We start from the raw sequence: 14806 nt of genomic DNA on the forward strand, positions 1-14806 counted from the left end.
ATCACAAGGTCAAGAGATTGAGACCATCCTGGCCAACATGGTGAAACCCCATCCCTACTAAAAATACAAAATACAAAAATTAGTTTGCAGTGGTGGCGTGCACCTGTAGTACCAGCTACTCAGGAGGCTGAGGCAGGCCCTTGAACCCAGGAGGCAGAGGTTGCAGTGAGCTGAGATGGTGCCACTGCACTCCAGCCTGGTGACAGAGCAAGACTGAATCTCAAAAAAAAAAGGGTATCTTCTTTAGCCCTCACAGCTCTGTCCAACTCTCCCTTTCTCTGCTCCTAATTACTGTAAAAAATCTCAAAAGCTGTGGCCACATATTACTACTATAACCAATTTCTCCTTCCATTCTTTCTTGAACCCACTCCAATTATCTCTTCACCCTCCCCTGTCCCCATCATGGAAACAGTTTCTCAAGATTACTTCCTTGTTGCTAAGCTGGACAGTCAATTTTCAGTTCTCATCTTACTTGGTCTATTTGCAGAATTTAAAAACTGATCCTTCCTTCTTACAACACATTCTTCACTTAGCTTCTAAGGAACTACACCTTCATGGTTTTTTTCCTACTTTACTGGCCATTCCTTCTCAGTTTCTCCAATCTCTAAAAGTTGGAATAACCTAGACTCAAAGTTCTTCTCTTCTCCCTTGGTGATCTCATCTAGTCTCATTTTTCAAAAAACAACCTACTTGCTGGTGAGTCCTGAATCGAAATTTTCAGCCCAGACCTGTTCTTTGAACTCCAGAGACACATATCCCACTATCTACTTGATATCCCCTCTTGAACTGTCTTATAAGCATGTCAAGTTTAACGCATCCAAAATCAAACTCCTAAATTTTTTCCCCAAATGTGCTCTTCCTATTCCCCCATCTCAGCAGATGCAACTCCATCTTCCAACTGTGTTCTGGCATCGTCTCGGATTCCCTGCTTTCACAATGCATCAACATATCCCAATGGGTCTACCTTCAAAACATAATCGGGAATTCCAATTCCACTACTACCACCATGATCCAAAACACCACGTCTCTTACTTCAATAATTTTAAGAGTCTCCCGAAGTTCTCCCTGCTTCTATACTGCCCTCCGCCCCCCACCCCGACCCCCACCCCGCCTCAATCTACACAGGAGCCAGAGTAATCCTGTTAAAACCAAAGTCACTCTTCTGCTCAAAACCCTCCCAGGGTTCCTATCTCATTCAGAGTAAAAGTAAAAGTCCTTACAACAGCCAAGAAGACCCTACAAAAGCCAGCCTTCCGTTACCTTTCTGTCCTTGCCATCTGCTATTTTGAGCCTTACCTGGTTCTAATCACTTTGGCTTCCTTGTGCTTCTTTGATCATGCACAAATCGTGACTCGGGGTCTTTGCATTTCCTGTTCCTATGCCTGGAATGCTATTCCCCCATTACCTACATGTTTCATCTCCTCACCTCCTTCAGGTTTTTGCTAAATGTCAGAGAGACAGTCCCCAACCAACCAATTTAACATTGCACACATTAATCCTCTCCCTCTGAATTCTCCCTCTTCCTCCCCTGCTTTTTCTCCATAACACTACCACATGGCATACCATTTATTTTACCCCATTCCAACTCAAACTAAACTGTTAGCTCCCAAGAGTAAGGAATTTTTTTTTTTTTTAATGTTTTGTTCACTGCTAAATCTCTAGTGCTTGGAACATGGTAACCAGTAATCAGTTATATTTATTATTAGATAAATATTATCCAAGACAAAAACTTTATCAACAATCACCTGTGTGCTGGTAACATGGCAAATCTCTTACCCAAGGTCTCCTGTATATACATGTACCCAGCCATCTACCAAAGTTCTCCACTTTAGATTTCACACAGTCCCACACCTATGTAAGTATGGTCTCTTCTTCCATCTAAATATGCTCCTCTTCCTATATTCCTACATGTAATATCATCATCTACTCCAAATAGAACACTAGAAGACCTACTTGGTTCTGCCCTCTCCTTCAATCCTAACTCCCAATCCAACAGTAGTCTTTTCCATTCTATCTTAAGTCTTTCTCAAAATGATTATCTATCTCTGTCTCCTATCTATCTCTTCTACCTTCATTTAGGCCCTAGTCACTTTTCATTTTGACTATTGTAATCATCTGACTGGTCCCTTGCTCAGGTGTTCTCCAATCCATTGCTCACAGTATCACCAGAGTTGAGTTTCTAAAATGCAAATATGTCATCCACTTTTTAGAAATTCTTTAGCAGTTCCCCAAGAGCTATTTAGCTACTATTTAACTACTTTAAAGAACTACTTTACCTACAAGATTAAGTAAAAACTCTTAATATGAAACACAACATCTTCATGATCTAGTACCTTTCCAATCTCATCTCTTGTTTGAACTCCAACCAACTACACACAGCTCCAAGAATATAAGATTTCTCACACCCAAACTTTCTACTACAAATGCCTTCTCACTCTTCTTCAATAGTAAACTCTTACTCATCCCTTCAACACCCTACACAAATGTCACCTCCTCTACGAAGACTTAAAATTGTAGTTAACCACAATAACTAAAAATAGAACAATAACATCCCTAGATGTCTTCCTGTTCATTCTCACTGCAACTTATGCATATCTCCATAGTAATACTATATCATAAATTAAGCAGTTAAGAATTAAGGCCATGGTGTCACAATACCAGGGTTCAAATATTGACTCTGAAACTTAACAATTTATAACTCTAGGTAAAATAATCCTTCTAATGTTTCCGTTTCTTCATTTGTAAAATAAGGCCAAGTAATTAATAACAAAGTTGCATTAAATGAAACAAATATATAATGCTGAATATAGTATTTGGCATATAGTAAGAGGGTTATCTATTACTAACCACATGGCTTTAATTACTCATTTATTCAATAGTCCCCCTTATCCACCCACTGGGAATACACTGTTCCAAAACCCACAGTGAATGCCTGAAAATTGCAGACAGTATTAAATGTTATACAAGTTGAGTATACCTAATCTGAAAATCTGAAACCTGAAATGCTGCAAAATCTGAAACGTTTTGAGCACTAACGACACTCAAACGAAATGCTCATTAGAACATTGCAGATTTTGAATTCAGGATGCTCAACTGCTAAGCATATGATGCAAATACTCCAAAATTTGGGGAAAAAAATTCAAAATCCAAAACACTTCTGGTGCCAAGCATTTTGGATAAGGGATATTCAACCTGTATATACTATGTTTTTTCTTATACATCCATACCTATGATAATGTTTAATTTATAGATTAGGCACAGAAAGAGATTAACAACAATAACTAAAAATAGGACAACTACAACAATGTACTGTAATAAAAGTTACGCGAATTGTGATCTGTCTCAAAATATCCTACTGCACAGTATGCACCCTTCTGATGATGAGGAGGAGGAGGAGGAGATAATGATGATAATAAAATTCAGACCTTGGCTAACCAAGGGTAACTGAAACCATGGAAAGCAAAACCACAGATAAAAGGGGGATTAGGAGATAGGGTGATTATTGGCCAATCAGATCAACAAATATTTGAGGACTTACTACATGAGATAGGGTGATTATTGGCCCATCACATCAACAAATATTTGAGGACTTACTACATGCAAGTCACACTGTGGAGATGATATAGAAAACATAGTATATGCCCATAAAGGTGTTGTAAGACAGGCAGTCCTTGTTTTTGATGGCACTGTGTTAATGGAAACAGGTACACATCAGAATTGTGTCCTTGCTTCTGAGGTGACAGATTTGACTTTAGTTCTGATATGCATGGGTTTTGTGTGTGTTGTAATGAAACTTTATTTACGAACACTGACATTTTTCACATAATTTTCACATGTCCCTAAATATTATTCTTTTTATTTTGTCCAACTATTTAAAAATATTAAAACCATCCTTAACTTGCAGGTCATACAAAACAGGCTGTGGACGGGACTGGGCCACAGGCCATATTTTGCCAACCCTAACACAAGTGAAGCAGTTTCTAAGCTGTATCTATGCCCTCAAAAATGACTTTCTGCATTACCTTTATGAGTCTTTTTATTATTCAAAACATCCTCTTATCTAGCCAAGATGAACTTTCCCAGCTGGCTTAAAACCACTTTCTTTATTACAGTAAGTCAGAGAACCTGGAAGTCATCTTTGATCATCTCCTGTTCCTTCAATCTACCTTAGTTCGATAAGCATGGGTTTCAGTTAACATCGCACCATGCAAAGTGAGGAATGGCTGGAGTTTAGTTTGAGATAAAACAGGGTGGAACATCTGTTGGGCTATGGTAAGTAATACATTGAATTACTAGTATTAAGCTGCATTTTGGAGGGTTTTGAAAGCTAGTAACAAGATGTTAGTTTCAGCATGACAGGATTTTAAGGTGCCCCCATGACATCTTTTTGCTGTTGTTTAAGTGATTTCTCTTTGATATTGCTGAAAGTAGGCATGGGAAGTGGGGGGATGTTTAGTGTGTTAAAGTACCCATTAAACTAAGTCACATATTAAAGGCTGCATAGATGTATTCTTAGTTCACTGGATAATTTAGTACAACTTTACTTATTAAGATAGTAGTTAAGAGCCTGGGAACTAGAAAAAGCTAGCACAGTTCAAATCCTATCTCACTGAGTCAACTTAGTTGGGCAAGTCACTATTAGATTTGTTGAAAAGATTAAACGAGTTGATATTTGCATAGAACTTAGAGCACTATGCCATTCACGCAGTGAGTGCCAGATAAATGTGAGTTTCTGCTTGCTATCTCAGTGGCAGGTTCTTGGAATACACAGATAATATATCTTTGCCCTCCAGCTAGAATTATTTATAGGAGTCTCCCCTTATCCCCAGCTTTGCTTTCCGCGGTACTAGTTATCTGTCGTCAGCCTCAGTGCAAATTTTATCATCTGATACCGTCAGAAGAGTGAGTACAGTACAATAGTACACTAAGAGATTTAGAGACCACATTCACATAACTTTTATTACAGTATACTGTTAAAATTGTTTTATTAATATTTTATTATGCCTAATTTATAAATTAAACTTTAGCACAGGTATGTATGTATAGGAAAAAACACAATACACTACATACAGGGTTCAGTACAGTCCCTGGTTTCAGGCATCTACTGGGGATCTTGGAGCGTATCACTGGTGGATAAGCAGGGAATTCTGTATAGTAGTCATTTCTTCCTCAAAGCTGAAGTTAATGTTGTTTACTCCATCTGATAGGCCCTAGTTCTCTCCATCTACCTAAATCCTCATCATTTCTGAGGCCTGCTGCTTCTGTGATCATCTCAGATTGCACCAATTCTCACACATTTTAGTATACTGTGAACATATGAGACAAGTCTGAATTATTTAATACAGCAATGCACTATGTTTCACTGGTACTCTAAGCTACTGTCTGCTGTGTATCTTCCTAAGCACCTTTACCTACCTGCATTTAGCACATGCCTAATGATTTTGCTACTCCCATAACATCCTGCATACAGAATAATGCAGGTTTTACGGTGATTAAGGGTACAGAATTGGAAGTCACACAGGCCTAAGTTTTCATTTCGGCTGCACTATTACTAGCATAAAAACTTACAGGAAGTCACTGAACTAAAAGTGCTGGTTTCCTCATATGTAAAATGGCGTAACACCTCTACATCGTGGGGTTAATAAAATTGTTGAACCTAGCTTACTATATTTTTAATAATGATTTAATTCTTCAAGCAAAGAAGAAATTTTAATAACCCACATGGATTTCAAAAATGCTCTGAAACTTCCCAGAACCACACAAAAACCAAAGGAATCCTTCAAAATCAGAAAGCATTAAAATTCGTATGAAAATACAATGTGCTCTTTGATATTTTATGCAAAAATCATTCTATATATTTCAAGAAGGCTGTCATGCTCCACTGGAATGAACTGAATACAAATGCTTCTTTCTACTGATAGAGCCTTTTAAGAAAAGTAATTTCTCCAAGCTCATAAGATCATAGTTGAAATAAAATTCTAGAACAAAAACCTATACTACTAAATTTTTATGCTTCCACTTTTGTATCCAGAGGTGGTTCTTTTTCATGGAAGTGTATGTTGTATAGATAATGATGGAACACAGTACCAGGCAAACTACATCCGTACTTACCCTACTGCCTGCAATAGTTTTTTAAAAAAATCAAAACCAATGAGTGGCTGACTCCTTTTGAAATAAATCTTGCTCAACATTTCAATTATCTTTGACTTAGATAATATTCCATGCAAAGTTTGATTATTCAAGATAGTCCCTTCCAGACTATAAGCTCTAAGAGAACAGAAATTATGTCTTTCTGATAGCCCCTACACGTAGCATAGTTTCTAGAACATAGCAGGCATTCAATAAACAATGTGTTATTAGTTGGATGGATTCTAATACTGATTCCTTTACCATATGTCTTTTGCTGATGTTGCTGTAAGACTACCAAAGACCCTGTAATAAAATCTTCCTCCAAAATTTTTGAAACACCGGTTTAAGCAGCTTCTAAGCTATATCTATGCTCTAAAAATGACTTTCTGCACTATATTTACGAATCTTTTTATTATTCAAAATGTCCTCTAGTCAACATGAACTCTCCCAAGTAGCTTCAAATCACTTTCATTATTAAGTCAGAGAACCTGGAAGTCATCTTTGATCATCTCTTGCTCCCTCAAGCTACACAGTAAACTCATCACTAAGTTCTGCTGATTCCATCTCCAAAATACATCTAAATCCATCCACTTCTCTCCCTTTTCTACCACCACCCCTCTAGTCCTAGCTAACATCTTTTCTCATCCTGATCACTGGAAAAGCCTGCAAAGTGGTTTCCCAGCTTCCACTTTTGCTTAATTCTAAACCACTCTTTATGTAGTAGCCAAGAAAAACCACTTTTTAATAAAATTTATCTTGCTGTTTGCTAAAAACCATTCAATATCTTTCCACTGCAATTACGATAAAAACCCCAAACCTAACTTCTGGACTCAGTCTATTTCCCCAGCTTCACCTTGTGCAACTCTTTTGTTCATAGTACTTGAGTTACACTGAACTTCAGTTCCTCAAGTTTATCAACTACTTTCACTCCCTTATATGTTTACATAGGCAGTCCCCTTGTCTCTGAAATATTCTTCTCTAGCTCTTCACTCTGCTGACTTTTGAATAATCTTTTGGAACTATGTATAAATTGTTACTTCTTCAAAAGTCTTCCCTTCTCATAAACACTCCAACCCCAATCCTCAGCACCGTAGCCCAGCCAGTCAGAATCCCTCACTGCATTCTTCTTTCCTTCCTACTATCAGTTTGTAAGTACAGTTTTATTTTTATGAGTGTTTATTATCTATTTGTGAAACTAAAAGCTTCATGAAGGCAGAGTCTGTGTCTTTTTGTTTGCCCTATAGTGCTGGTACCAAAGAAGGTGCATGATGCTAATGAATAAGCCTCATGGAGAAGTAGCAACATCATCAGAATTTCAGGGCACTGCCAACAAGAATAAGCATGAATTAGACTTCCAAGATCTAGCTGTTTATTTCCTTGGTGCCAATACATACACAGACAATCCTGGGTTTAATAAACTGCTAGAAAGAAACATAGGATTAGCCCGATTACCATCAATAAGCATTTACACTGTCTCCCCAAGCCTCAGCGGGGCTTAGCACCCCGTTTAACTCTCTTTGGTCATCCTTCTTGCACCTTTCTATTATTTCAACCCCTGCTCCATTTCCCCCAGAAGAAAATTTCATTCAATATCCTCCATTCATTAGGCAAGTATTTACTGAGTCTTTACTATATTCCAAGTACTCAGTAGACAGCAGTGACCAAAAAGAAAGTCCTCATTCTCAAGGCACTTACATTCTAGAAATAAAAAATTTAAATTCAAGAGGTGATAGGTACTATGCAGAAAAAGCAGGCATGTCAGGGGATAGAGGGACCAAATGGGCTGTAAGCTATGTTCGTGTGGGAGTCAAGACAAATGGAATGGGCAGTGAACCTACCAAATCACTGACTCTAGAGGAAGGGCCATCGAGGCAAGGTGCAGCAACTGCAAAGGCCCAAGGCAGGAGTGCTTGGTGTGTCTGAGGAAGAGGCAGCGGCTGTGGCTGGAGTAGCCTGAGAGCAAGAAGAGCAGCCAAAGAGGAAGGCAGGCACAAGATCATATACAGCCTTGGAGATGAGAGAACAGACTGTTTTTGTTTTTTTGTTTGTTTGTTTGTTTGTTTTATTCTAAAGAAGACTGAAAGACATGAAAGGTTTTCTGAGCAAGGGAGTAGTATAATCCAACTTACGTCTGAAAATAATTACCCTGGCCCCCGTGTAAATAAAATAGAAAGTGGGGTAGGGGCAAAAGCAGAAGCAAGTTTAGTCTGGAGGCAATTATAGCAGCCTGAGCCAGCGATGACAGTGGGTTGGCAGTAGCAAATACAGACATATTCTGAAGGCAGAACCATTAGGATTTGCTGATGGACTGAAAGTGAAGTATGACAGAGAAAAAAAAAAATCAAGATGACATCTCTGTGGCCCTAAGCAAATACAGGATAGAGCTACCATTTACTCTCGTTTACCACTAAAAGCCAGGATCTATGTTGTAGCCTAACAGTAAGAGCCTAGAACATCTTGCTATGGCCAGAAGTAAATAAAAATGATGATGATGTGTTAAAAGGACACAGGAGCTTCTAGAAAGGAGTTCCCCTCTGCCTAAATCTGGAACAACTTAAGCATCAAAATAAACACTAATAGCAATGGATTATAACCCATAAAATAATCTATGAGTTTAAATAAAATGAATAAATAGGAAGAAGAAAAAGCTTCTTCTTACAGTAGAATGCCAATTAATAAATGCCAAAGAAATGATAGAACTAGAAAATGTTTGGCCACCAACAAAGTAAATGATTCAGGCAAGAATCATCTCTGGATGCTAAATGTGGTAGATAAAAGTTTGATAAAAAACAGGATATTTGCATTTCTGTCTCAAAGTATGTCCCCCCAAGATATTTAATTATAGCTAGAAAGTAATAATGTTAGAGAAGAAACATGGACACCACCTAAACCAGGTGGTCACTGTTAGCAGCACTTGTGATGAGAACTTGGATATTATATGCCTTCTGCTGTGACACACTGAGGAGGACAAAGCACACCTGTGGAATTTTCTAAGCATGAAAAATAAAACAAGCTCAAAGTGATGACATTCTATAAAATAAATGACCTGTGCACTTCAAAACTGTCAAGGTCATGAAAGATAAAGACTGAGGAACTGTTCCCAATTGGAAGGAGACTTAGAGAGACGTGATAACTAAATTAGATAATAGTACTTCATTTGTGTTAAATTCCTGATTTGACGACTGGACCATGGTCATGTATGAGAACATTTTTGTTTTTAGGAAATATACATAAATAATTAGGAGTAAAGGGATATTAACATTATGTCTGCAACTTACTCGGGGGAGGAAAAAAAACAATTCTTTCAGTCAGGAAGAACATAATTACTGCCTTCTTTCAGTTCCCACTGAAGTCCATGTAGATTTCTACTAGAGTACCTATAACAACATATTAGCAGGAAAGGAAACAAGCTTTGAGGGCAACTTGCTCAAAGCAGAAGTTAGTAAACGACAGACCAAGACTTGAACCCAGGTCCACCTGACTCAAAGCTAATATTTTGTTAAATCATAATACAGCAGAATGCTGAGTAAATGTGTACTGAGTATTTGTACTGCTGTTTTATATTTTCAAAAGTACTCACACAATGACCGACATCAACAGTCTATTCACCACCACTGGTTCTCTTAATACAAAGAGTTTTCCCTAGAATCCTCGGCATCAGCCTTAGAATTTTTTTTTTTTCTGAGATGGAGTCTCACCCTGTTGCCCAGACTGGAGTGGTGTGGCATGATCTCGGCTCACTGCAACCTCTACCTCCCGGGTTCAAACGATTCTTCTGCCTCCGCCTCCCGAGTAGCTGAGACTACAGGCATGTGTCACTATGCCTGGCTAATTTTTGTATTTTTAGCAGACGGGGTTTCACAATGCTGGCCAGGCTGGTCTCCAACTCCTGACCTTGTGATCCACCCGCCTCGGCCTCCCAAAGTGCTGGGAGTACAGGAGTGAGCCAGCCACTGCACCCAGCCTAGAAATCCTTTTCAAGATAAGAGATAGAGAACTTGGCTTACATGGTACATTTGCTGGTGGCAAAGAAGGAAAAGACAAAAAATAAATGAACATAATCTGGAAGAGCCTTTATGATCCAGCCCCTGCACTTTTCCAGCACCACCTCCTGACATTCTGCACACCCTATATTCTTTATCCTGAGCCATTTTAATTCCCACAATTAAGCATGTTTTCCCTTATCTTCAAGTCTATTCCATCTTCACTTCTGTTCCTTCTGATTATATAAGAACCAACTCTCTACATATCCCTTTAAGGGATATGCACAACTCCTACATATCCTTTAAGGCCCCTCAATGAATCCTCCTCTGACCTCCCCAGGCAGAAGTAGAAGCTGGCTTCCCCATTCTCCCAAAACACGAAGTATTCTATAATTGAACTTTTCATGTTAATGACATTATTTATTCAGAAATCTCTTGTATAGTTCAGGGAAAGAATTCAGTCATTCACTGGCATCTCCAGCATCTGGCACATAGACTCTTTGCCTATATAATCTTGCCATGTGTCAAAGAATTGCAATTTTTTTTTTTTTTTTTTTTAAGACAGGGTCTCACTGTCACCCAGGCTGGAGTACAGTGGCATGATCTCAGCTCACTGCAACCTCCACTTCCTCAACTCAAGCAATTCTCCTGCCTCAGCCTCCTAAATAGCTGTGACTACAGTTGTACACCACCATGCCTGGCTAATTTTTCTATTTTTTTTGTAGAGATGGGGTTTCGCCATGTTGCCCTAGCTGGTCTCGAACTCCCGGACTCAAGCAATCCACCCACCCTGGCAAAGTGCTAGGATTACTGGCATGAAATATTTCTTGAATTAATAAATATGGGTGCTTTATTATCACTCATGAGAAGCTTGTCTTTTGTTTGTTTTTGGTCAAATCCCAAATTCTTCATACAGTAAGACAAAAATAAACCAAGCTTATTTAATACTGATAGTCAAACCCTAGTCAAAGCCATGTGCTTATCTGCAAAACCAAAGCAGTTTTCATGGGTTTGAAAGGAATATTATAACCAGCAGAACTACATATACACACAAACCACTACTATTCTGAGACTAGGCAAACTGCTGTTAGTGCTTAGCCCATAATGTAATTAATCTGCTGTTTCTCAGCCATGAACAAGTTGCTTGATTGTCCAACCTGAATATCCAACTTTACCTGCAGTGCTTGTTCTTGGATATCACGAAATAATTCCATATCTTTCTCAGTCATGATTTCCTGGCTCCCAAAAAGTCGCTCCTCATTTTCTTGTTTGCCATCCCAGCCATCCTGATTGTCTGCATATAAAAAAAAGAGCTCACATGTTAACTATCCTCAGATTAATACATGAACTAGAAAAAATTTCAAGTCTTTATTTAAATTTGAATAACTTAATATATAACAAAGAAGAATATAGCATTAAATTGACTCCTAGAAGAATACTACTCAATAAATAATATTTATGTATTAAATCTGCCTTATAGTGGAAATCCTGAATTGTCTTAAAGCTTCCTAAAAATATTATATAACTAAATTTAAATTTCATTAAAAGATTATATTTTAATACACAGAAAGGCAGACAGAAAAATGGTATAAGGATTATAAATTTCATTTTGAAACAGTATAAATTTGACACTTTTAGTATAGGTTTAATGTATTAATGTTCAAAAAAACCTCTTGAGCTACCTTAACTGATGTCAGAAGTGCTAACTCCCCTCACATTCTGGGTGCCCTTTTAAAGCACAAACTCCACAAACCTGAGGATAACAGATGATAATCATCTGGGTAAATATGAAAACGTATGATAATTATCTACAAAATGATGGAACTTCCTCCAGTGGGCAAAAAACCAGTGAAAAGAGAATTTGGGAATTATGCAGATCATTATCCTTTGCAGTTGAAGATGACACTGCTGATGGGCTCATTTGCTCTTTTTATGAGTATGGCTGAAAAGACCAATTGGTGACAGTTCTTCTCAAGTCAACTGCCCATATAGGCCATCTATTATTAACCTAACACAAGAAGAAAAAGGTCAAGGACTCACTGTTGACAACATTCCCAAACTGGAAGAAAAAAAGTACAGTCTAAAGGTACTATGTGACTTTAACGCCCCCTAGTGCATGATGCAGGCACCTCTCTAATACAGCATTCGGTACTTAAACTTTATAATTCATAAAGAAAATGACAGAGCCTATTAAAGCAAATGCTCACACCACTGCCTAAAATTCAATATTGGTTCTCCATATACTTGATACATTTGCTCTAACAATTTCTATTTCAAAAGCTTTCTAGTAATTTTTCTAATAAACCATCTCCAGTACAAAAGGTTAATTCAAAAATGTCTTTCATTAGGATTTACTTTGAGATTCTTTCCAAGTTTAAACGGATTGCATATTTTCTTAGATAAACATGCTCAGACCCAGAGCTTATCTGCAGGCTGATAAAGACATGAAGAGTCTTGAATGCTTAAAGAGTAATTAGCTGATCATCACTATGGTGAAAGACCAATCAATAAAGCATACAAAGGGGACTCTAACAATTACAAGGACTTTCTCTCCTGCACTGGACAATCAACTAGTTATGAAAGCAGGAATGAGCGCAGTGAATACACTCTCCCTCACCGAGGAGACATTCAGGGAGGAAACCAAGCTCAGGGAATTCTCTTGCAGTAGATGAGACACTACAACTCTGGCCTTTGTGATCCAAAGGAGTTCATTCTCATTCTACTTTCTTCAAGCCCTTTCTACTTCCTTCACAGGGTTAGTTTCTCTAAATTCAAGGCTCAGCAATAAGGCTATTTTAAGCTTTAATTTATTAGACAGTTAATCAAATTCTTATCCTCTGATTTGAATGATCTGCTACATCATTAAGTCCTCTCCACAGATGTTTTCTACTTTGAAAACTAGGGAACGTAGCCTGATACACAAGCAGCCTGGAGCTGTCGTTCTGTCTCTCCCTTTTTAAGTGCAATCCATGACTTACAACTATGTTTGTCAAGATCTGAAGTAGAAAAGTCAATGACCTCATCACATCTGCATATATTTTGGTCTTTTCTTTATGCTTAGATAAACAGCATTTTACCCAGCTCTATTCTTTCCAGTTTCCTTCCTGGAATAAGCAGGCATCACAACATTCACCATATGATTTCTTCAGTAATTTATGAAATGTAAAGTAATTCTCAAGGTTACACCCCAAGTTTCTGTAGGCAGATTCTCTGCGCTTCTATAAAAAAGCAGCTTCCTGTTGCCTAAGAGTTCCTATTGTCCCATTCTGCAACTTTATCTCTATCCTCTAAATTTCTGCCATAGTTACTACCTCAGTATCATCTATATGTTTTTTTCAATGTGTTCTTATATTATATAACCAATTTTTTATAATCAAATATAAATCTATTATAGATAATTAGTGTTATCCCAAATAATACATGTACAGAATACTATTTGTTTCTAAGTTTGTTCTAAACTCTTACCTGTGGGCCAATCTGAAGTGCTTGATTTCCTGTTGCCCCTCTTTCTGATTCGATATTGCTCAGAGTAGTCCACCACTTCCCCACGAGCTTTCCGCCCATCAGGGGAAGGGGTAAAAAATTTGGTAAGGCCATCAATGAGCCCTTTGGTTTTCTTGTTGAACTTCAAGGAGACACTGCTATCTCTGCAGAAGTCCAAGCCATCTATCCGTTCTAAATATCCTTCTTCTGATGATGATGATGCTGATTGGCTGGAAAGAGTCATTTTTCGTTTCCTACCCCTTCCAGGGCCAGTTCGAACTTTGCTGAAGGGACCTTTTGATCTAAATAATTAAACAGGAGAAAGGGTAACTATTAAAAAAGATACTTATAGGGTTCCTATTTAATACACAACATACAATTAGTAAGTAACCTATACCTTTATTAAAATCTGTATTTTTAAGAATATTCTGCAAACTATAAATAGTACTCTATGAATGAAAATTAAATATTAGAAACATCTATTTCCAGGAAGCCTACTTATAGTGCAAAGAATTATAGGCCAGGAGTCAGAAGACTTGTTCTAGTCATAACTCTCTCTCTCTTACTAGCTGTACAACTTGGACAAATCACATTTTTTCTAAACATACGTCTTCATCTGTAAAATGAGAACTGGACTAAGAACAACTAAGATCCTTCCAGGTATAAAGTTCTACTACACTGTGATCTCTGCACCAACTCAAAGTTATACTTTTATCTCTAAAACACAAGGCCAGGTTATTCTTTGAAGGCCGGGAATCAAAAGATCATTTTATAGGAAAATCAAAGCTGGATTTAAGATTTTGAATACAGACTACAGTACCGGTTCTGCACACTTCAGGTTGCTAATGCCCATTCATTTCAGTTATATCACCTTCAAGATAGTCTTACGTGTAAAAAAGGTAAGTAAAACTTTTGAGAATAAAGGGAGGTTGACGAGCCTGAAGATATTTACATATTTATCAAAGGTGAGTTACTACAGATATTTTTAAAAGGACAAAACTAGCTTCTGAATCTTGCCCCACCTCCTCCAGACACAGCCCAGCTTTCTAGTCCACAATTTCTGATTTCTGCTAATAGATGAAAACATTCAAATTATTTTACATTCCAAGAACACAAAAATGGGACTTAGCCATCACCTCAACAGGAAGAACCTATCCAGTGGTTTGTACACCTAATAGATATTAACAACTGAGACAAGATCAGGAGAGGGA

General features: G+C 37.8%; 1 protein-coding gene across 5 annotated transcripts in view; it reads right to left on the bottom strand.

The window, feature by feature from the left end:
- The window catches only part of KAT6A (lysine acetyltransferase 6A), a 121690-nt gene that overhangs the window by 31718 nt on the left and 75166 nt on the right, over positions 1-14806 (bottom strand). For all 5 annotated transcript variants that reach the window (XM_031669525.1, XM_021942268.2, XM_021942269.2 and 2 more), the window contains 2 exons: positions 13578-13897; positions 11288-11406 (listed from right to left, as the gene is read on the bottom strand). In XM_031669525.1, coding sequence (XP_031525385.1) covers positions 11288-11406; positions 13578-13897 — 439 coding nt within the window. The remainder of the gene's footprint in view (positions 1-11287; positions 11407-13577; positions 13898-14806) is intronic.

This window comes from Papio anubis, chromosome 8 (genome assembly GCF_008728515.1).
Source record: "Papio anubis isolate 15944 chromosome 8, Panubis1.0, whole genome shotgun sequence".
In the NCBI taxonomy this organism is placed as follows: domain Eukaryota; kingdom Metazoa; phylum Chordata; class Mammalia; order Primates; family Cercopithecidae; genus Papio; species Papio anubis.